The sequence below is a fragment of the Oncorhynchus kisutch genome, linkage group LG6, assembly GCF_002021735.2.
Source record: "Oncorhynchus kisutch isolate 150728-3 linkage group LG6, Okis_V2, whole genome shotgun sequence".
NCBI lineage: Eukaryota > Metazoa > Chordata > Actinopteri > Salmoniformes > Salmonidae > Oncorhynchus > Oncorhynchus kisutch.
The window spans coordinates 56,871,481-56,893,614 of record NC_034179.2 but is presented as its reverse complement, the minus strand read 5'-3'; the positions used below and the strand labels follow the sequence as shown (position 1 = coordinate 56,893,614).

General features: G+C 43.3%; 1 protein-coding gene across 2 annotated transcripts in view; it reads right to left on the bottom strand.

Moving 5' to 3' along the window:
* LOC109893023 (rabankyrin-5) overlaps positions 1-21,819 on the bottom strand; it is a 43,300-nt gene extending 21,481 nt beyond the window's left edge. For both annotated transcript variants that reach the window (XM_020486013.2, XM_020486014.2), the window contains exons 1-16: positions 21,689-21,819; positions 17,500-17,716; positions 17,065-17,183; positions 16,629-16,764; positions 16,231-16,354; positions 12,395-12,544; positions 11,045-11,210; positions 6,873-7,077; positions 6,368-6,436; positions 5,976-6,181; positions 5,692-5,789; positions 5,372-5,579; positions 5,142-5,240; positions 3,848-4,001; positions 3,412-3,580; positions 3,042-3,160 (exon numbers count right to left, since the gene is read on the bottom strand). In XM_020486013.2, coding sequence (XP_020341602.1) covers positions 3,042-3,160; positions 3,412-3,580; positions 3,848-4,001; positions 5,142-5,240; positions 5,372-5,579; positions 5,692-5,789; positions 5,976-6,181; positions 6,368-6,436; positions 6,873-7,077; positions 11,045-11,210; positions 12,395-12,544; positions 16,231-16,354; positions 16,629-16,764; positions 17,065-17,183; positions 17,500-17,716; positions 21,689-21,698 — 2,249 coding nt within the window. In that variant the 5' untranslated portion in view covers positions 21,699-21,819. The remainder of the gene's footprint in view (positions 1-3,041; positions 3,161-3,411; positions 3,581-3,847; positions 4,002-5,141; positions 5,241-5,371; positions 5,580-5,691; positions 5,790-5,975; positions 6,182-6,367; positions 6,437-6,872; positions 7,078-11,044; positions 11,211-12,394; positions 12,545-16,230; positions 16,355-16,628; positions 16,765-17,064; positions 17,184-17,499; positions 17,717-21,688) is intronic.
* Between the last annotated feature and the right edge of the window lie 315 nt (positions 21,820-22,134).

Sequence of the window (22,134 nt, the reverse complement as noted above, 5' to 3'; positions counted from 1 at the left end):
GTTTGAACTCGTTACCTGTATAAGAAACACCTGTCCACACACAATCAAACAGACTCCAACCTCTCCACAATGGCCCTGACCAGAGAGCTGTGTAAGGACATCAGGGATAAAATTGTAGACCTGCACAAGGCTGGGATGGGCTACAGGACAATAGGCAAGCAGCTTGGTGAGAAGGCAACTGTTGGCGCAATTATTAGAAAATGAAAGAAGTTCAAGATGATGGTCAATCACCCTCGGTCTGGGGCTCCATCATATATTTATATATATATTTATATGGTGACAAGCTCTCTGACCTCACCTCGGGGCGTGGCTACTTAATCTGCAAAGGATATGATTACAAGTTTTCTTATGACCCCTAAATTCACATTCCAATCTTAACAAAATTACTTTCATAATTTGTCATATTGTATGCACCACATATTGGATGAAAACGTGACAGATGAAGGGGGTATCCTTTCCAAATTACAGTATTTCAACTGACATCACAATTTTTTTTAAACAAGTTCGTTTTCTACATCTACCGACTGACCATTCCCCACATTCTTCTGTTAGAAATATTGTTTCCGATATTCACTTTTTGGACATTAGAGTTTTGGGTGGGCAAAAGTCTCTCTAGACAAACACATTCCTTTGGTTGATACTAAAAAGGAGAAAGAGAGAGAGGACGAGATCTCTCGTGCTTAACTTTACGACCGGGTATGAACGGTCAACCATCCAGCACCCTCCCTCTCCCCTCTGTGGGAGAAAGAGAAGCCTGGTTCCTGTCACAATCCCACCAAATTGGAACGTGATCCTCACAGGACAGTCATGACAATAGTGATACCACAGGGTTTGCCACGCCAATAATTAAACAAATATAACAAACCCCATCACTGTCTGCACACCACAGCTTGCCATCATGTCTAAATAAGATTTCAAAACTGATGGCGATGCGCAGAAAGAACGGACGATAAGAAGCAGCTGAGTAGGCTAATGGCTGGTTAGGGGGATGCGACTGGCTGCTCACAGCTGTCATACAGGATATTGGATGAAGCACCCATTCTGATAGAACATATCTGACATCACGCTCTGAAATCTGATATTCTATTTGTAGGGCATGGGTGCATTCTGTGCTCAGTCATTCATTTCGAGAGAGACGGTAGTGATCACACAGGGAATAGATCTGTTCGCGGCCCTCTTTTATAGCTCAATGGGAGATACGCTCTGCTTCTGCGTACTTTGTCAGACCCCCTCATGACTTTCTATGCGCACCAAAATTGTGATCCATTTCTCTGAATTGCCTTGTGAAAGCTTAGCACTAAGACCGTATTTTATAATTTAGCTAGTCATGTTGGCAACAGAATAAACTTTCAAATTATGCCCACCTTACGCAGATTGCGATTTATAATACTCTGTCTTTGGATTGCCTAAAGAGTAATTGTGTGATGGCAGGGATGCAGGGATGTGTTCCAAATGATCTTAAAGTGTGCTTGCTCTATTTCCTAAACGGCACAGCTAAGAGAGCTCCAAAAAGTACCTTATAGTTGAAGAATCTTCTTTGAGTCATAGAAGTGCATTGAAATGGCTTAGGAAAAGGCACAACAGTGTAATGTTTGGATTCAGTCTTATGTCAGGTGAACTGTTGTGTATTCACCTTTGGTCTAATAATTTGTATGGACAGTTGAAGTCGGAAGTTTACATACACTTAGGCTGGAGTCATTAAAACTTGTTTTTCAGCCACTCCACAAATTTGTTGTTAACAAACTATAGTTTTGGCAAGTCAGTTAGGACATCTACTTTGCGCATGACACAATACATTTTCCAACAATTGTTTACAGAGATTAATTTCACTGGATGACAATTCCAGTGGGTCAGCATTATACATACACTAAGTTGACTGTGCCTTTAAACAGCTTGGAAAATTCCAGAAAATTATGTCATGGCTTTAGAAGCTTCTGATAGGCTAATTGACCTAATTTGAGTCAATTGGAGGTGTACCTGTGGATGTATTTCAAGGCCTAACTTCAAACTCAGTGCCTCTTTGCTTGACATCATGGGAAAAACCAAAGAAATCAGCCAAGACCAAATTGTAGACCTCCACAAGTCCGGTTCATCCTTGGGAGCAATTTCCAAATGCCTGAATGATATCACTTTCATCTGTACAAACAATAGTAAACAAGTATAAACACCATGGGACCACGCAGCCGTCATACCGCTCAGGAAGGAGACACACTCTGTCTCCTAGAGATGAACGTACTTTGGTGCGAAAAGTGCAAATCAATCTCAGAACAACAGCAAAGGACCTTGTGAAGATGCTGGAGGAAAAACGGGTATAAAAGCACCTCTATCCACAGTAAAATGAGTCCTATATCGACATAACCTGAAAGGCCGCTCAGCAAGGAAGAAACCACTGCTCCAAAACCGCCATAAAAAATCCAGACTACGGTTTGCAACTGCACATGGGGACAAAGATTGTACTTTTGGAGAAATGTCCTCTGGTCTGATGAAACAAAATACAACTGTTTGGCCATAATGACCATTGCTATGTTTGGAGGAAAAGGGGGAGGTTTGCAAGCCAAAGAACACCATCCCAACCGCGAAGCACGGGGGTGACAGCATCATTCAGACAATAGATGATTTGCAGTATTGATCAGAAGGTCATTACCACTAAATTAATTAATAGGGACATTTTAGGTGTGCCGCAGAATTTTATATGCCATCAAGATGCCACAAAAAATGTAATGTTGGAAACCACTGCTGTGTAGCTCAGTTGGTAGAGCACAGCACTTGCAATGCAAGGAATATGGGCACATTGAGGGATAAGGGCATTAAAAGGTGAGGTGCCACTCTCAGATATTAAAAGCCAGTTCATATATTTGCTATAAAGAAGGATGAGTATAATTTGCTGTGAGACCACAGTAAGGGCTGAGTGCAGCCACCCATTGAGGGATGAGTGCATTAGAAGGTGAGACGCATCGGCAACACTCGCTCCATTATATAAATGTGTTAATTTGATCAAAAGGAATGAGTGCGTTGTGAGGGATGAGTGTGATCAGACAGACCTGCGGATGAGGAAGCAGGCGGTGACCTCGTTGTTCTCATCCACAGCCCTGTGGAGGAGGGTCTGCTGACAGCCTGAGGGACCAGAGCTCCAACTGGTGGCATCACAACCATGTCGGACCTACAGTAGCAGAAACAAGCAGACATTCCCATACCAATCCCACTCAAAACTAGGACCAACCAGAAGTTCTCTCCTGACCTGGATGACATGCACGTTATTGACTAGAACACTTGAGGCTCTCACATACAACCATCATGGGATAACATAGTCTCTTATTTACATTCATCTGTGGGCTCCCACTTCCACAACCACCCCCTTCCTCTTCCTCCCCCCATCGCTTTCTCCTTTACCCCCCTCTTCTCCAATCTCACCAGTGTGGATGCAATGTCCTCGAGACCGTTCTCCAGGGCCAGCCACAGAGGGGGGTGTCCCCTCTCATCCACCACGGACATGTCGGCCCCCCGTGTGCAGATGGCATCCACCACCAGGGGGAGTTGGTTACTGATGGCCAGTTGCAGCGCCGTCTCACCCTCTTGGGTTCTGCAGGGAGAGATTTTTTTTTACCTACTTACATAAACACCTCACAGGGATACTCAGCAAATGTGTAACACTACAGATCATATCACCTATGGCTTGTGCTTCCATATATCTTTGCATTGTTGTATAAAATGGGAGACTGCTCCACAGTTTCTTTATGATACATTATCTGACTTTTAAGATGGCAAATTAAAATTCCCCTTGAGGGGAAATAAAGAACTGAGAAATGCATCTGCTGGTTTATGAAGCTCCTGATCCGAGTCCTCCTACTTGACATTGATGTCAGCCTGGTGCTCCAGGAGGAACAGGGCACTCTTGCTGTCCTGTCTGCGGATGGCCATGTGCAGCAGGGTCTGACCGTTGGACATGGTGTCGTTGATGGACGCCCCAGAGCCCAGGAGTTGGGCTGCTATGGTATGCATACCTGAGGGACAGATGAGAGGACACAGACATACTGAAAGCTGTGGATCCCGAATGGCAGTGAGGTTGAACACATGATCTGATGCAGATCATTGTTCCGTGAGACCAAACTACCCTTTTAAAATCCTGTCAATTGCACATCTCCACTCTTAATTGGTTCTGTATCTTTATCTAAGAGAGGGGGAAAAGACCAAAAGAAGCAGGTGCAAAGCACAGGCAAAGCAGTGGAGCACACGGCAGGAACCAGAACTCAATCTGGGATAATCTGTAAAGGGAACTACTGCTCGACTCCAGCGTGGACTACATCTATAGCAGCGGTTCCCAACCTTCTCCTTTCCGGGGACCACCAAATTACTCAAAAGCTTGAGGACCACCATTTGCAGAGTCAAAAATCATTTTAACAAAATCTCTTGGCAGTCAAATTTAGTAAATTTTAGCAGTGAAAGGCCTATTAAAATTTGCATTGTGAAAAGTAAATGTAAAACTTGCTTAAAAGACTATAGCTAGTATTAATAGTAATTAGGAAGAAAATAAAAAAATTCTTTTTTTTTTTACATTTAAAATGTGCGGACCCACAGGTTGAAAACCACTGGTCTATGGACGATGTTTTAGGTTGGACTATCATGACTAGAAACGTTTGGCTGCACATACCTCCTCTGTTTGTCTCGCTATCCATGGCATGCGAGACTGGAAAAGGAGGAGGAAGTGTGAAGGTGTGAGCCCTACAAGGACATGAAACTACTCCGCTCTTAAAGTGATACGCCGCAATTCTGGCAATTAAGTCATCTTTCTACTTACCCATGAACTGAACTGGTGGAGTACCCATAGTCTTCCAATGACTGGAAGTCTACAGGTACATTAGCATATGCTAGCGTACCTGTAGAGTTAGTGTCATTTCACTTACGCTTGTTAACATTGGCTCACAAAATGACCTCTAATTTCCTTCATACTGGACGCAGAGAGAAATACAAATCATGTCCACAAATTAATCCGATTCTGGTTATGTAGACAAAGGCCATAATCTCACAGTATCCCTTTAAAAGCATTTTAAATTGATAGAGTGTCGGCAGGCTCTTTCACACTGACATAGCTAGTAGCTACCCATCTGATGAGTGTAGCGTTTTTTGTTGTTGGTGAAGCCTACCTGTCCAAAGGGCTAGGCCCAACACCGTCTGGTCCATGGAGTCTTTGAGGCTGAAGTCTGGGATGATCTGCAGGTTGTTGGTGGCGTGAAGAGCATTGGCTGGAAACACCAGGGAATAAAATTTTGGTATGCAGGTAACAATTCCAATTTTCACTCTGGGTGTCAATCATGTTCATTCATCTCCCTGGGCTGCTTGACATGGAGATGCTTCCCACTGTCCACTAACCTACCTTTCTGCTCCAAGATGACTGACACCACGTCGGGGTGGTTGTGTACGATGGCCATGTGGAGCGGGCTCTGCAGGGACACCCCCTGGGCCAGGGCCTCGTCGGGGAGGGCCTTCTGCGTCTGCAGGTTAGGGTTAGCCCCCTGATGGAGAAGCTCTGCTGTCAGGCCAGCCAAACCACAGCGACACGCCGTGTGGAGAGGGGTCTCACCCTATGGGGGAGGAGAGGAGACACACACAGCGTCAGACATACAAACAGACAGGATGGGGGGGGGGTTAGCTTGTATGACGCAGTAGTTTGTGATGCAGTGCATCATTGCATACCCATTTGTTGGCATGGTTGACCTTTGCCCCATGTGTGGCCAGGAAGAGGGCAGCAGCCTCACTGCCTACACCCGTTGCCCTCTGCATGAGGCAGTTCTCTGAGGAGGAATGGAGGGAGAGAATAAGCGAGAGAAAGAAAGGGAAAAAGAAAGTAAGATTTAAAAACATAAGTGAAGACTGACTTCCGTAATTGTTCAATGCTTTATATTATTGCATCATATTCATCCAAGTTACAAATCATACATAAACATTTTAGCATGTTCCCTTCAAATGAGACATTTTACCTGTGGTTGTGTCTGGTGCGTCTGGGTTACTGCCTCTCTGGATGAGCTGGGCTGCAAAGCTGTTTTCATCAAACAGTGTTCCATTCTCCACCACCGGAGCATCGTCCTCAAAGGGGTTAACGTTGGCGTCAGAGGACACGGTGATGTACTGCAGGGCCAGCCACAGAGCTGTGCTCCCCTCATGGTCCTTCAGCTCCAGGTCCAGCCTCGGCAGAGAGGCACAGGAGGGAAGCGAGGAAGAAAGAGCAGAGGGAAAAAAAAGGGGGGGGGGGGGGGTATTGACAGTATTACACCAGGAAATAGAGGCTACTCCTCAGGCTGTTTTCAATAAGGTCAATGGGGAGTAGGACCCAGGTCGTTGGTTTAGTAAATGGTTTTCTGTTTTAACTCACTGTTTACACTGTAGGAGCTGGTTGAACACAGGCTCATTCCCCGACACCACCGCTTCATGTAGGGGAGTTCTGGGAAATAAAAAACGTATAAAGTCACAGTATCGGGATCATGACAAAAATACATCATGTAACACAAACAGATCAAAGTGTTTTCTCCGACACATTGGTGCGGCTGGCTTCCGGGTTGGATGTGCATTGTGTCAAGAAGTAGTGCGGCAAGGTTGGGTTGTGTTTCGGAGGACGCATGGCTCTCGACCTTCGCCTCTCCCAAGTCCGTACGGGAGTTGCAGCGGTGAGACAAGACTGTAACTACTACCAATTGGACACCACAAAATTGGGGAGAAAAAAAGCGGGGAAAAAAATTATCACATTTAAAATAAGTTCAGATGCTGATTTGAAGTCAGAACAATCAGTCGAAACATCAACTCCCATTTGAATAGACCGTTGCTATATCACACCAGATGGGCTCAATGGATCAGAGGGATTGCCATATAGTATAACCCACCTTCCCTTGCTGTTCTGCATGTTGGGGTTGGCCCCTGTCTTGAGCAGGGCCTCTGCAATGCGGGCCATGCCACTCATCACCTCCCCAGAGTGCTTCTTGGGGCTAAAGGAACACACCAGGTGCAGAGGGGTTTCTACCGCCCCGACCGTGGCTGCGTTCACCTGGGCCAAGTGGCGGATCAGGAAGGTGGAGGCAAATTCATCACCTGCGGGGGCGGAGGGAGAGAAGGGGCCAGGGAAATCATGATCTGTCTCTCCATTCTCCACACTTTTCCATTCCATGACTGGACTGGCTGTGTGCAGATGCTGTAGTAGTGCGCCCATCAGGAGACGTGTGGAGAATTAGGACTAGAGGTCGACCTGGGCCAATTTCAAGTTTTCATAACAATTGGAAATCGGTATTTTTAAACACCGATTTGGCGATTAAACACCTTTATTTAACTAGGCAAGTCAGTTAAAGAACACGTTATTATTTTCAATGACGGCCTAGGAACGGTGGGTTAACTGCCTTGTTCAGGGGCAGAACGACAGATTTTTACCTTGTCAGCTCGGGGATTCAATCTTGCAACCTTACAGTTAACTAGTCCAACGCAATAACGACCTGCCTCTTGTTGCACTCCACGAGGAGCCTACCTGTTACGCGAATGCAGTAAGAAGCCAAGGTAAGTTGCTAGCTAGCATTAAACGTATCTTATAAAAAACAATCAATCATAATCAGTAGTTAACTACACATGGTTGATGATATTACTAGTTTATCTAGCGTGTCCTGCATCGATGCGGTGGCATTCGCGGAAAAAGGACCGTCATTGCTCCAACGTGTACCTAACCATAAACATCAATGCCTTTCTTAAAATCAATACAAAGAAGTATATATTTTTAAACCTGCATATTTAGCTATTTAGCTTTTGTGTGTTTTGCTAGCAGCTCTTCACTGTGCTTCAAGCATTGCGCTGTTTATGACTTCAAGCCTATCAACTCCCGAGATTAGGCTGGTGTAACCAATGTGAAATGGCTAGCTAGTTAGCGGGGTGTGAGCTAATAGCGTTTCAAAAGTCACTCGCTCTGAGACTTGGAGTAGTTGTTCCCCTTGCGCTGCATGGGTAACGCTGCTTCAAGGGTGGCTGTTGTCGATGTGTTCCTGGTTCGAGCACAGGTAGGAGCGAGGAGAGGGACGGAAGCTATACTGATACACTGGCAATACTAAAGTGCCTATAAGAACATCCAATAGTCAAAAGGTATATGGAATACAAGGAGAATACATGGAGAAATAGCCCTATAAATTACTACACTGCTCAAAAAAATTAAGGGAACACTAACATAACACATCCTAGATCTGAATGAATGAAATGTTCTTATTAAATACTTTTTTCTTTACATAGTTGAATGTGCTGACAACAAAATCACACAAAAAGTATCAATGGAAATCAAATATCAACCCATGGAGGTCTGGATTTGGAGTCACACTCAAAATTAAAGTGGAGAACCACACTACAGGCTGATCCAACTTTGATGTAATGTCCTTAAAACAAGTCAAAATGAGGCTCAGTAGTGTGTGTGGCCTCCACGTGCCTGTATGCCCTCCCTACAACGCCTGGGCATGCTCCTGATGAGGTGGCGGATGGTCTCCTGAGGGATCTCCTCCCAGACCTGGACTAAAGCATCCGCCAACTCCTGGACAGTCTGTGGTGCAATGTGGCGTTGGTGGATGGAGTGAGACATGATGTCCCAGATGTGCTCAATTGGATTCAGGTCTGGGGAACAGGCGGGCCAGTCCATAGCATCAATGCCTTCCTCTTGCAGGAACTGCTGACACACTCCAGCCACATGAGGTCTAGCATTGTCTTGCATTAGGAGGAAACCAGGGCCAACCGCACCAGCATATGGTCTCACAAGGGGTCTGACGATCTCATCTCGGTATCTAATGGCAGTCAGGCTACTTCTGACGAGCACATGGAGGGCTGTGCGGCCCACCAAAGAAATGCCACCCCACACCATGACTGACCCACCGCCAAACCGGTCATGCTGGAGGATGTTGCAGGCAACAGAACGTTCTCCACGGCGTCTCCTGACTCTGTCACATGTGCTCAGTGTGAACCTGCTTTCATCTGTGAAGAGCACAGGGAGCCAGTGGCGAATTTGCCAATCTTGGTGTTCTCTGGCAAATGCCAAACGTCCTGCACGGTGTTGGGCTGTAAGCACAACCCCCACCTGTGGACGTCTGGCCCTCATACCACCCTCATGGAGTCTGTTTCTGACCATTTGAGCAGACACATGCACATTTGTGGCCTGCTGGAGGTCATGTCCTCGGATGGGGCCACAGTGTCTCCTGACCCCTCCTGTCTCAGCCTCCAGTATTTATGCTGCAGTAGTTTATGTGTCGGGGGGCTGGGGTCAGTTTGTTATATCTGGAGTACTTCTCCTGTCCTATTCGGTGTCCTGTGTGAATCTAAGTGTGCGTTCTCTAATTCTCTCCTTCTCTCTTTCTTTCTCTCTCTCGGAGGACCTGAGCCCTAGGACCATGCCCCAGGACTACCTGACATGATGACTCCTTGCTGTCCCCAGTCCACCTGGCCATGCTGCTGTTCCAGTTTCAACTGACCTGAGCCCTAGGACCATGCCCCAGGACTACCTGACATGATGACTCCTTGCTGTCCCCAGTCTACCTGGCCATGCTGCTGCTCCAGTTTCAACTTCCACCTGACTGTGCTGCTGCTCTAGTTTCAACTGTTCTGCCTTATTATTATTCGACCATGCTGGTCATTTATGAACATTGAACATCTTGACCATGTTCTGTTATAATCTCCACCCGGCACAGCCAGAAGAGGACTGGCCACCCCACATAGCCTGGTTCCTCTCTAGGTTTCTTCCTAGGTATTGGCCTTTCTAGGGAGTTTTTCCTAGCCACCGTGCTTCTCCACCTGCATTGCTTGCTGTTTGGGGTTTTAGGCTGGGTTTCTGTACAGCACTTTGAGATATCAGCTGATGTACGAAGGGCTATATAAATAAATTTGATTTGATTTGATTTGATTTTGCAGGGCTCTGGCAGTGCTCCTCCTGCTCCTCCTTGCACAAAGGCGGAGGTAGCGGTCCTGCTGCTGGGTTGTTGCCCTCCTACGGCCTCCTCCAAGTCTCCTGATGTACTGGCCTATCTCCTGGTAGCGCCTCCATGCTCTGGACACTACGCTGACAGACACAAACCTTCTTGCCACAGCTCGCATTGATGTGCCATCCTGGATGAGCTGCACTACCTGAGCCACTTGTGTGGGTTGTAGACTCCGTCTCATGCTACCACTAGAGTGAAAGCACCGCCAGCATTCAAAAGTGACCACATCAGCCAGGAAGCATGGGAACTGAGAAGTGGTCTGTGGTCCCCACCTGCAGAACCACTCCTTTATTGGGGGTGTCTTGCTAATTGCCTATAATTTCCACCTGTTGTCTATTCCATTTGCACAACAGCATGTGAAATGTATTGTCAATCAGTGTTGCTTCCTAAGTGGACAGTTTGATTTCACAGAAGTGTGATTGACTTTTTTTTTGTTATATTGTGTTGTTTAAGTGTTCCCTTTATTTTTTTGAGCAGTGTATATTAACTACAACCTAAAACCTCAACCTCCTAAAACCTGGGAATATTGAAGACTCATGTTAAAAGGAACCACCAGCTTTTCATATGTTCTCATGTTCTGAGCAAGGAACTGAAACGTTAGCTTTCTTACATGGCACATATTTTACATGGCACTTTTACTTTCTTCTCCAACACTTTGTTTTTGCATTATTTAAACCAAATTGAACATGTTTCATTATTTATTTGAGGCTAAATAGATTTTATTGATGTATTAAGTTAAAATAAGTGTTCATTCAGTATTGTTGAAATTGTCATAAATACAAATAAATGTAAAAAAAAAAAAAAAAAAAAGCTGATTAATCGGTATCGGCTTGTTTTGGTCCTCCAATAATCGGTATCGTTGTTGAAAAAAAGTAATAATCGGTCGACCTCTAATTAGGACGCACAATGGGGTGTGTTTTTACCCTTAATATTCAACACGGTTCATCTCTAGCCCAGCATTGAGCTTACATAGGGAGGGCTGTGTTGTTGTCGATAATGCAATGTGTCTTGAAGCCATACGGTACGCGAGTATGTGACATACTGCAGAGAGAATGTGTGGCACCCCCTACCTCTTTGGATGGCTTTGTGAAGGAGGTTCCAGCCACTCTGGTCCACCATGTCCACGTCTGCTTTGTTGTTGACCAGCGTGGTGGCGATACTCTCCAGTTTACGAGACAGAGCCAGGTCCAGGGCCAAGTCTCCATTGTTGTCCAGTTCATTCAGCTTCCCAGGCAACTGCAAATGTGGAGAATACAAGATGTATATAAAGAAGGAAGAAAAAAAGGTATAGTTGGCTTCTTAACACTGGTCTGTAAAACTGATCCTTTATCAGCACTCCAACAGACTCCTGATATATCCAATTCATCTTTTAGCGCCATGTTCCAAATTGCTGTATCGCAAGAATCAAGGTTTTTATATTTTTTCTTTTTTGTCTCTTCTTCGCTCCTTCCCACTTGCAGACACTAAGCTCCTCCCCCTGCCACTCGACAACGACAAAATATCACTTATTTCACTCTGACAACAAGCAGTTTCAACTTGCTATTTGCATTTGAGTTTTGGTCCAACAGAAATCGGTTGATTCCCTTACCCTTTTTTATGTCTCAACTTCCAAAATTTAGCACAGAGCAGACAACCCAAACACGGAGTATCGATGATTGAGGAAAATGACTCTGTTTGTCACACATTGCTAGCAGCATAAAATGTATTTATATAAGGAATTGACATAGCATCTCGAGAAATACTTATCTTCTTATCCAGGTAGGGCACTTGATTTCAACATCTAAACAAAGTAAACAGGCTGTTGTTCTAACAGTTGGAGGTTGGAGACAGACAGACAGGAGGGTGTAAAACAATTAAACTATTCTACCTTGTTAGCAAGCAAATAGATCCAAGTTGGCTGAACTTTAAATATAAAGATTAGCTGACTACTGACTAGCATGTGGGCTTGTGCTGAGAGATTGTTTATGGTCATTCTTAGTGAATGTGCATTATGCATGGTTCTGGCAAAAATGTTAACAAAAAGGGCATTTTCACAGACAGACTTGAAAGTCAGATCAGTGACTAATTGGGGGAAAAAAAGCAGGTTAAACTATTTTGATTAAATGTCATTATTAGTGGGTCTTATGGTTGTGCAAGTCTTATATTTAGCCCAGATGTATTTTTTACAAGGCCTAAATTCATTAGAATATCCCTAACTGTTTGAAATAAAGTATATTGACCTTTAAATAGCGCAACAAAGCTTATTTAAATAAATAGTAAAATAAAATATATATATATAGTGAATCGGCCATCATATATTGGCGGGGCATGATTTTTAGGCCATATCGCCCATCCCTAACACAGGTCCTGCTCCAGCTGAGATAACAGCATATTGGTCTTCAGTGAAATTACTTCATGGACAACATGTGAAGCTCTCTCACCTGCGAGTCCATCTCAATGAGGTAGAGGAAGACCACGTCTTCCCTCTCAACTTTGATGGCTTTGTGAAGAGGGAAATCTGTTTTAGACTTGATCATCTTGAAGAGCAGCGGTGCACTCATAGTGCTGAAGTCCTCTTTCCTTAGGTCATCCTGTTGAGACAAAGATGGGAGTTCATTTTTTTTTTTAATATGAAAAAAGCTCTGTCATCTGGGTCCTAGAAATATCATTACTAGAATAGACATTGCCATTGTAAGTGGTCTTGAGGGGCTTTTTACCTTCTAGAAATTATATGATCTAGGAGGTGTTACAATTAGACAGGTGGATGCATTTTTATCCTATATTTAATTTCTTTACTATTTTCTTTAGCGTTGAATGAAAACACCTGACAGTGCCAAATTATATTCATATTGAAATCAGTTCTATCTCCTCAGTCCAAACCTCTAATCAAAGCCTACACCAGAGTAATATAAGTATAATGAAACAGCAAATTGAGGCTTCATGAGCCACCGCAATCAGTCAGACAGAGTCAGCAGCAGCACTAACAGGAGTCAGTCAGCTGAAGAAAGATGACAAGTAATTTCCTTGGTCCTAGTCATTAACAGAAACTTGAGAATCACAGGGATCTGGCTGCTGAGCACGGGATTAATGAGGTGATAAGACAATGGGCTTCTTGACACACAGAGATATAACTCAGTTATGGGCTCAGGACTTAAAATATATGGGATACACCCCACAGACTGGACACAAGGAGACAGAACAGATGACCAGTTGCAGTGTTTCCCCTACGATTTTTTTCATCAGTGTTTCACTGTTGCTGTTTAAAAGCAACACATTTTGCCATGGGCAGAGAAAAGTAGTTTTAAAGCAGGTTTCCTGCAATTCTACACATTTGCCATGGGGCTGAGATTAGAAATTGCAGTTTCAAAGCTAATTTCCTGCAAAGCTACATTTTGCAATTGCTTATGCCGTGTTATAATGCTATCAGAGTGACTTAAAAACAACAAAATCCATGGCCCATGGAATTTTAGATTCTCCATGACTGTCTAGTTTATTTTGGTGATTATTAGTGCTCGAATATGATATTATTTACAAACATATTGATCCGTTATCTTTTCTACTTACTGCCTATCCTGGTTTGTCATTTAAGTTTACACTGACATTTTACCACCCTGAAAATTGTAGAAATATATATATATTTTTTTTATATAAAAAAATGTGAGAAAAAAAATAATGTATCATACAATATCATTTGCAGTGGCAGTCTGCTGCTGCTGAATAAATATAGGGTAATCACTGCAGTTGCTATGGGAAACTAGGTAGTGATACCATACAGATTCAGCTGTTGAGTACAACTTGGCTGCTAGATTATTGAATGGATTGATTTTAATTTTTAAAAAGGTTGCACAATATATTTCCAAAAATCTAACAGATTATAATCTATTTAAAATGCTCTTTATGCAAAAGTTTATGAACAAATATTACACACTTCTATTTTCACAATATGAATTACATTTATCAAAAACTCATACCAACAATACAGTCGTGGCCAAAAGTTTTGAGAATGACAAATATTTATTTCCACAAAGTTTGCTGCTTTAGTGTCTTTAGATAGTTTTGTCAGATGTTACTGTGGAATACTGAAGTATAATTACAAGCATTTCATAAGTGTCAAAGGCTTTTATTGACAATTACATGAAGTTGATGCAAAGAGTCAATATTTGCGGTGTTGACCCTTCATTTGAGACCTCTGCAATCTGCCCTGGCATGCTGTCAATTAACTTCTGGGCCACATTCTGACTGATGGCAGCCCATTCTTGCATAATCAATGCTTGGAGTTTGTCAGAATATGTGGGTTTTTGTTTGTCCACCCGCCTCGAGGATTGACCACAAGTTCTCAATGGGATAAGTTCTGGGAAGTTTCCTGGCCATGGACCCAAAATAGATGTTTGTTCCCCAAGCCACTTAGCTATCTTATGGCAAGGTGCTCCATCATGCTGGAAAAGGCATTGTTCGTCACCAAACTGTTCCTGGATGGTTGGGAGAAGTTGCTCTCGGAGAATGTGTTGGTACCATTCTTTATTCATGGCTTAGGCAAAATTGTGAGTTAACCCACTCCCTTGGCTGAGAAGCAAACCCACACATGAATGGTCTCAGGATGCTTTACTGTTGGCATGACACAGGACTGATGGTAGCGTTCACCTAGTCTTCTCCGGACAAGCTTTTTTCCAGATGCCCCAAACAATCTGAAAGGGGATTCATCAGAGAAAATTACTTTACCCCAGTCCTCAGCAGTCCAATCCCTGTACCTTTTTTCAGAATATCAGTCTGTTCCTGATGTTTTTCCTGGAGAGAAGTGGCTTCTTTGCTGCCCTTCTTTGACACCAGGCCATCCTCCAAAAGTCTTCGCCTCACTGTGCGTGCAGATGCACTCACACATGCCTGCTGCCATTCCTGAGCAAGCTCTGTACTGGTGGTGCCCCGATCCCGCAGCTGAATCAACTTTAGGAGATGGTCCTGGCGCTTGCTGGACTTTCTTGGGCGCCCTGAAGCCTTCTTCACAACAATTGAACCGCTCTTCTTGAAGTTCTTGATGATCCGATAAATGGTTGATTTAGGTGCAATCTTACTGGCTGTAATATGCTTGCCTGTGAAGCCCTTTTGTGCAAAGGAATGATGACAGCACGTGTTTAATTGCAGGTAACCATGGTTGACAGAGGAAGAACAATGATTCCAAGCACCGGCCTCCTTTTGAAGCTTCAGGTCTGTTATTCGAACTCAATCCGCATGACAGAGTGATCTTCAGCCTTGTCCTCGTCAACACTCACACCTGTGTTAACAAGAGAATCACTGACATGATGTCAGCTGGTCCTTTTGTGGCAGGGCTGAAATACCGTGGAAATGTTTTTGGGGGGATTCAGTTCTTTTGCATGGCAAAGAGGGACTTTGCAATTAATTGCAATTCATCTGATCACTCTTCATAGCATTCTGGAGTATATGGAAATTGCCATCATACAAACTGAGGCAAACTGTGATCATTAATATTTGTGTCATTCTCAAAACTTGTGGCCACGACTGTACATTGCGGCTTTGACTTCAAGAGAAGAAAGGCCTGGTGGTGGCGGCAGTACACTGTTCACCGGCATGCACATTTGGTCGAAATGCTAGAAGAAAGTTGTTCCACTTCAGGCAGACTGGGTCATGGGAATCCCTGGCCCTTCAGTCATAGTTGGGGCTCACAGGGCCTCCTGTGTTACTACAGATCCTGGTTAGATTCCAGGCTGTGTCGCAGCCAGTCGCGACTGTGAGACCCATGATCCGGCTCACAATTGGCGCAACGTCGTCCTAGTTAGTGGAGGGTTGGGCCAGCCGGGATGTCCTTGTCCCATTGCGTTCTAGCGACCCCTGTGGCGGGTCAAGCGCATGCACGCTGACATGGTCGCCAGTTGTATGGTTTTTCCTCCGACACAATGATGCGGCTGGCTTCCGGGTTAAGCGGGCATTGTGTCAAGGAGCAGTGCGGTTTGTCAAGAAGCAATGTTTGTGTCAGCAGTGTTTTGAAACAGAGTTTTAGATGAGGTTAAGGAGAGTTAAGTATGTAACAGATCATCCAGATGGGAGCTAGAGGATAATCAATAGCACTGTAAATTGAGATCCCAGTATAGTGATGCATGATCAGGCCGAGCACTTCGGGACGTCATCTGAGAGATTAAATGGATTGTGTATTGATTCAAGCCCCTTCAATCCCAGGCCTGACTTTCCCATGAACCCGGAGACCATCTTGTCCACAGTTGGATAGTCAGGGGAACATTTAACAGTCAGTTGGACAGTGACTCACCCAGTGGCTGGCGATAATCTCTCCACAGTAGTTCATGAGTGTTGTGGCATCAAGCTCCTCAGCAGTCTGGTAGAACCGGATACAGTTCCTCACATTCACAGATGACATCACCCCTTTCTCACACCTGTTCCAAGAGAACAAAAGCAATGTTTGAGAACACTAATGTCAATTGGAAATATTGGACAATGCATTTATAGCTTTCTTAGAAGACAGGAAAAACACAAAGAGCACATGTGCCCTTAGGCAGTAAACCACCAGTAACACCATTTGGCTTTAGAACAACTTCCAACCCCCAGAGTGTGTGCATGTGTGAATGAGATGACAGTCGGTAACAGATCAGTGACTAAGCAGAATTTGTTGCTCTCAAACACAGCCAATGTGTTTCAGCCCCTGCCTACCTCTCTCGGAGCAGCTGCAGCTGGAAGCGGTTGGCCAGCTTCATCAGGTCGATGAGGAAGGCATCGTTCTCACTGAGCTCCAGATCGTCTGTGTAGGCCCAGCGCAACATCGCCATGGCAACCTCCGGCTTGGCATCTGGAACACCCAGCATGGGAGAAACGGAGTTAACTACCCCGAGTGGAATGAAAGACAACGCCACTGAACTAAAGCTACACTATGAATGAACTGCTTTTAATGCAGTTGCTGGAAGGAACCGTTTGTGGTGCATTTTCCCAAAACTGTGAACACAACGGACTCGAGGGTGGTGACTTCTTTTTTGCGCAGTAAATTCATGGCGTAGCAACCCAAATTAATGTGAGATTTTACTTCTGGGTTTACTGAGATTACATTCTGGGTTATAGTGACGTGAGTGTGACAGCAGGGAGGGTAGCTCACCAGACAGGTCCAGTTTGGAGGTTGAGGCCAGGTTAGCCAGGCTCCAGGTATCACTGCGAGCAGCCAGGACAAACTTGTGAGCATTGAGCGTCGTCTCTCCAACCGTCACCTTCAGATCACTACAAACATGAAAACAAACACAACATAAGTGAGAAAGAATATGTTCATCGCTAAAGTAACTAGTTAAGTATTGCATAATTTCTCAGGATTTCTGTAGATGGCTGTGAATCAGAAAATCTAAAACCGGCTTGGTATAATCTATGCGATTTTGAACAATGATATCACATAAAGTGCAATAATTTTCTTGTTCTTGGCTTTCCACCTCAAGAAAACAAAGGAGCAATGATAAAGCAGGTCCTCTTACCGGGTGTTACCATGACAGTATGTCGCTGCATACATCACAAACTACATGCCCCCACACACACCTCCCCTCACCTGTACTGGTCCTGCTGGTAGAGCTCAGCCACGATCTCCAGCAGGCGGCTGATGAAGGTGTCTTCTGACCCGGCTACGGAGGCCTTGGTGGAGCCCTGGACAGAGGCCTGAGCAGCAAGCATGGCACAGCGCCTCTCTGTGTCAGCCAGCTTCTGCTGCATCTTCACATACTCCTGCCTCAGCAGGGCTAGGTGCTTCTGCAGCTTGGCCACCTCCTCTGTCACAGAGAGAGTAAAGAGATAAAGGAGGGGAAAAGAAGAAGAAAGCTGCTTAAAAGCAAGGTTGCATTGAGCACATTTTGTCTCACAATACTTTGTGTTGTTTAACCAGTTAAGAAAATTAAGACAAATAGGAATTGTTGTACAACCAAACAGCACATTAAAGAAAGTCTCATTAGCTAGGTTTCCATCCAATTGGCAACAGATTTTCATGAGAATATTCCAAATCTGCATAAAGAAAATATGCAAATTTCCCCACAAGTGGTATGTTTCCAACAAACTGACTTGTCGAGGATAAACATCAGTGTGTGATGACATAGTGTACACAAAATGTACTTTTTCGCTTAAGTGTTCATGTACTGAATAAAAATCTAATGTTGAAAGGGTTTCCGTCATATTTTTTTTTAAACTCTACTGATAGTAGTCACAAAAACTGTTGCGTTAAATAGCAGTGTGCATACTCTGTTACTGGCATGTGCGCTCTAGCTAACACCTCGCAGATACAGTGTGGGTAGGCTCCGCAGGTACAGTGCCTTGCGAAAGTATTCGGCCCCCTTGAACTTTGCGACCTTTTGCCACATTTCAGGCTTCAAACATAAAGATATAAAACTGTATTTTTTTGTGAAGAATCAACAACAAGTGGGACACAATCATGAAGTGGAACGACATTTATTGGATATTTCAAACTTTTTTAACAAATCAAAAACTGAAAAATTGGGCGTGCAAAATTATTCAGCCCCCTTAAGTTAATACTTTGTAGCGCCACCTTTTGCTGCGATTACAGCTGTAAGTCGCTTGGGGTATGTCTCTATCAGTTTTGCACATCGAGAGACTGACATTTTTTCCCATTCCTCCTTGCAAAACAGCTCGAGCTCAGTGAGGTTGGATGGAGAGCATTTGTGAACAGCAGTTTTCAGTTCTTTCCACAAATTCTCGATTGGATTCAGGTCTGGACTTTGACTTGGCCATTCTAACACCTGGATATGTTTATTTTTGAACCATTCCATTGTAGATTTTGCTTTATGTTTTGGATCATTGTCTTGTTGGAAGACAAATCTCCGTCCCAGTCTCAGGTCTTTTGCAGACTCCATCAGGTTTTCTTCCAGAATGGTCCTGTATTTGGATCCATCCATCTTCCCATCAATTTTAACCATCTTCCCTGTCCCTGCTGAAGAAAAGCAGGCCCAAACCATGATGCTGCCACCACCATGTTTGACAGTGGGGATGGTGTGTTCAGGGTGATGAGCTGTGTTGCTTTTACACCAAACATAACATTTTGCATTGTTGCCAAAAAGTTGAATTTTGGTTTCAACTGACCAGAGCACCTTCTTCCACATGTTTGGTGTGTCTCCCAGGTGGCTTGTGACAAACTTTAAATGACACTTTTTATGGATATCTTTAAGAAATGGCTTTCTTCTTGCCACTCTTCCATAAAGGCCAGATTTGTGCAATATACGACGGATTGTTGTCCTATGGACAGAGTCTCCCACCTCAGCTGTAGATCTCTGCAGTTCATCCAGAGTGATCATGGGCCTCTTGGCTGCATCTCTGATCAGTCTTCTCCTTGTATGAGCTGAAAGTTTAGAGGGACGGCCAGGTCTTGGTAGATTTGCAGTGGTCTGATACTCCTTCCATTTCAATATTATCGCTTGCACAGTGCTCCTTGGGATGTTTAAAGCTTGGGAAATCTTTTTGTATCCAAATCCAGCTTTAAACTTCTTCACAACAGTATCTCGGACCTGCCTGGTGTGTTCCTTGTTCTTCATGATGCTCTCTGCGCTTTTAACGGATCTCTAAGACTATCACAGTGCAGGTGCATTTATACGGAGACTTGATTACACACAGGTGGATTGTATTTATCATCATTAGTCATTTAGGTCAACATTGGATCATTCAGAGATCCTCACTGAACTTCTGGAGAGAGTTTGCTGCACTGAAAGTAAAGGGGCTGAATAATTTTGCACGCCCAATTTTTCAGTTTTTGATTTGTTAAAAAAGTTTGAAATATCCAATAAATGTCGTTCCACTTCATGATTGTGTCCCACTTGTTGTTGATTCTTCACAAAAAAATACAGTTGTATATCTTTATGTTTGAAGCCTGAAATGTGGCAAAAGGTCACAAAGTTCAAGGGGGCCGAATACTTTCGCAAGGCACTGTAGGTTAGCCGACATAATGAAATTATGGAGAATATTTGTATTTGTTAAGCGGCAGTCAAGCGTCGATCATCAAGTTACCAGAATAAGATCCTCAACATTTATTTGAAAGGAGCGTCAAGTTAATACCGTGCACTTTCACCACCATGTGAAGTTCATCATCACTTATTTCATCTGTAGCCTAATAATTCGATATGATGGTTATTATATAAATATTTGTGCATAAAAGAGTTTCCGTCATTATTTCTCCCATAATACATTTTACAGACACAAAAATATATCCCACCATGTCAAACAAACAAATGATCTGTCAGGATTTATAAAACTTGTACCAAAACGTCCTGTTTCCATCATAGCGGTTGTGATTTATTTTATTTCTCTGGTTACTCACTTTATATGGTTACTCACATTACTCACTTAAAAAATGGATGGATACGTGGTTATTTTCTCTTGCCAAAGTATCCCTAATTGAGGTTGTATTGTTTAAAGAAGACCTAGTATTTTGCAAGGCAGCTTCCTGTCTGGATATAGGCTATGGATGTGTACTAAACCCTAATGTGAAACATCTGAGCATTTTGAAAAGAGAGGATGTCTTAAGCTTGTTACCTTCAACTCAGCACTTACGGGCATTATTAGAATAAACTTTTTAGGGGCAATAAAACTACAGCCTTATCCAACTGTACACAACACTTGGGACTACAAGTGAGTGACACGCTTATGAAATGTAACGTTTGCTCATAAAAAAAATATTGTCTGGCTTAGCATGACAAAAGGGAAATACTTAACAAAATCAATCCGTGACGTGCTAGAGCAACACAAACACCTGCTGGTGTAGCGTTATAATTGACACGGAGTAGTTAGTTAGCATGTACTGTAGACCTACTGTATATGCACTCTTCGAGGAGGCTGCCACACAGTTGAATGAGCAAAAAAATAAAACTGGCGGAAGTCACATTATTCAAAATATGTTCACTGTACTGTGTCAAATCGAGTAAATGTGTTGCCGACTCGAGTTACATTTATCTTCAGTCGAGAATAACGTTAATTGCCATCTATCCCACAAACTCATACAATATAGGCAGCTATACTTTTAGCTCACTAGCTACAATAAAAAGAAAACCGTTTAATAATGCAACACCAAATTGAGCAACTCAAGTAACCAACTAGCTAGCTACATTTGAACGTTATTCTCGACATAAATGTACTCTTTGTGGGGTCGAGTTGTACAGTTAACTACAATATTGACAAAAAACTAACGTAAGAAGTGTATAATCACTTCCCTTAGCAAATTCGGATTTCTTTAGATATATCAATCCAGTGAATTGTTTTCAAGCACCCCGCGAATTAAAGTGTCTAGCTTCACAAGTATTGCTGGCAAGATGCTTTCTCCGCCCAAATCACACCATCAACACCAGACCACCTTACCAGCTAGCTAGGGTTTCCACTAGATAGCACAAGCACTATGTTATAATTTGCTATATCGTAACAATTCATGAAAAATAAACGTAGCATTTGGGTCTTAATTTAAGGTTTTGGGTAGCAGTGTGGTTCAATTTCAAATAGCATGTTAAGAAGATACATTGTAGAAATGGGCGGGGTGTACAACTTTGTGGCTGTAGTAACTAGTTACGACCCCTAGCTAGCTGCAAATAAAAATTAGCCGCGAAATGCACAAGAAAAAGAGACAGTCGTTTCTTTTTTTTAAACACTGCAAATCCCCATTAAATCAAATATCTTATTGACATTCAGCAATCCCTGTAATACATTTAATCCGCATCTAGCTAGCTAATAAAGAAAGGGCGTAAAAATACATATACCTTCTGCCATGTTGGTTCTGTTGCTTTTGGTTCGCTAGCCTTTTCTTCTTCTTTGGTATAATTGCGATCGCAACAAGAATATGTGAATATTGCCACCTACTGTGCATGTGGATATTAAAGATCCGAAAGTTGGAGAGGACACCAAATTCTAGCTCAATATCTTCTTCATAAAATATATATTGGAGGAAATTAACAGTGAAGTTGCCCACACCGCCACCTACTGTAGTGGACTGTGAGACCGGTTACTTCCTCCCTATTCATGCATTTAAGGTTGAAGTCGGAAGTTTACATACACCTTAGCCAAATACATTTAAACTCAATTCCTGACATTTAATCCAAGTAAAAATTCCCCGTCTTAGGTCAGTTAGGATCACCACTATATTTTAAGAATGTGAAATGTCAGAATAATAGTAGAGATAATTGTTTATTTCATATTTTATTTCTTT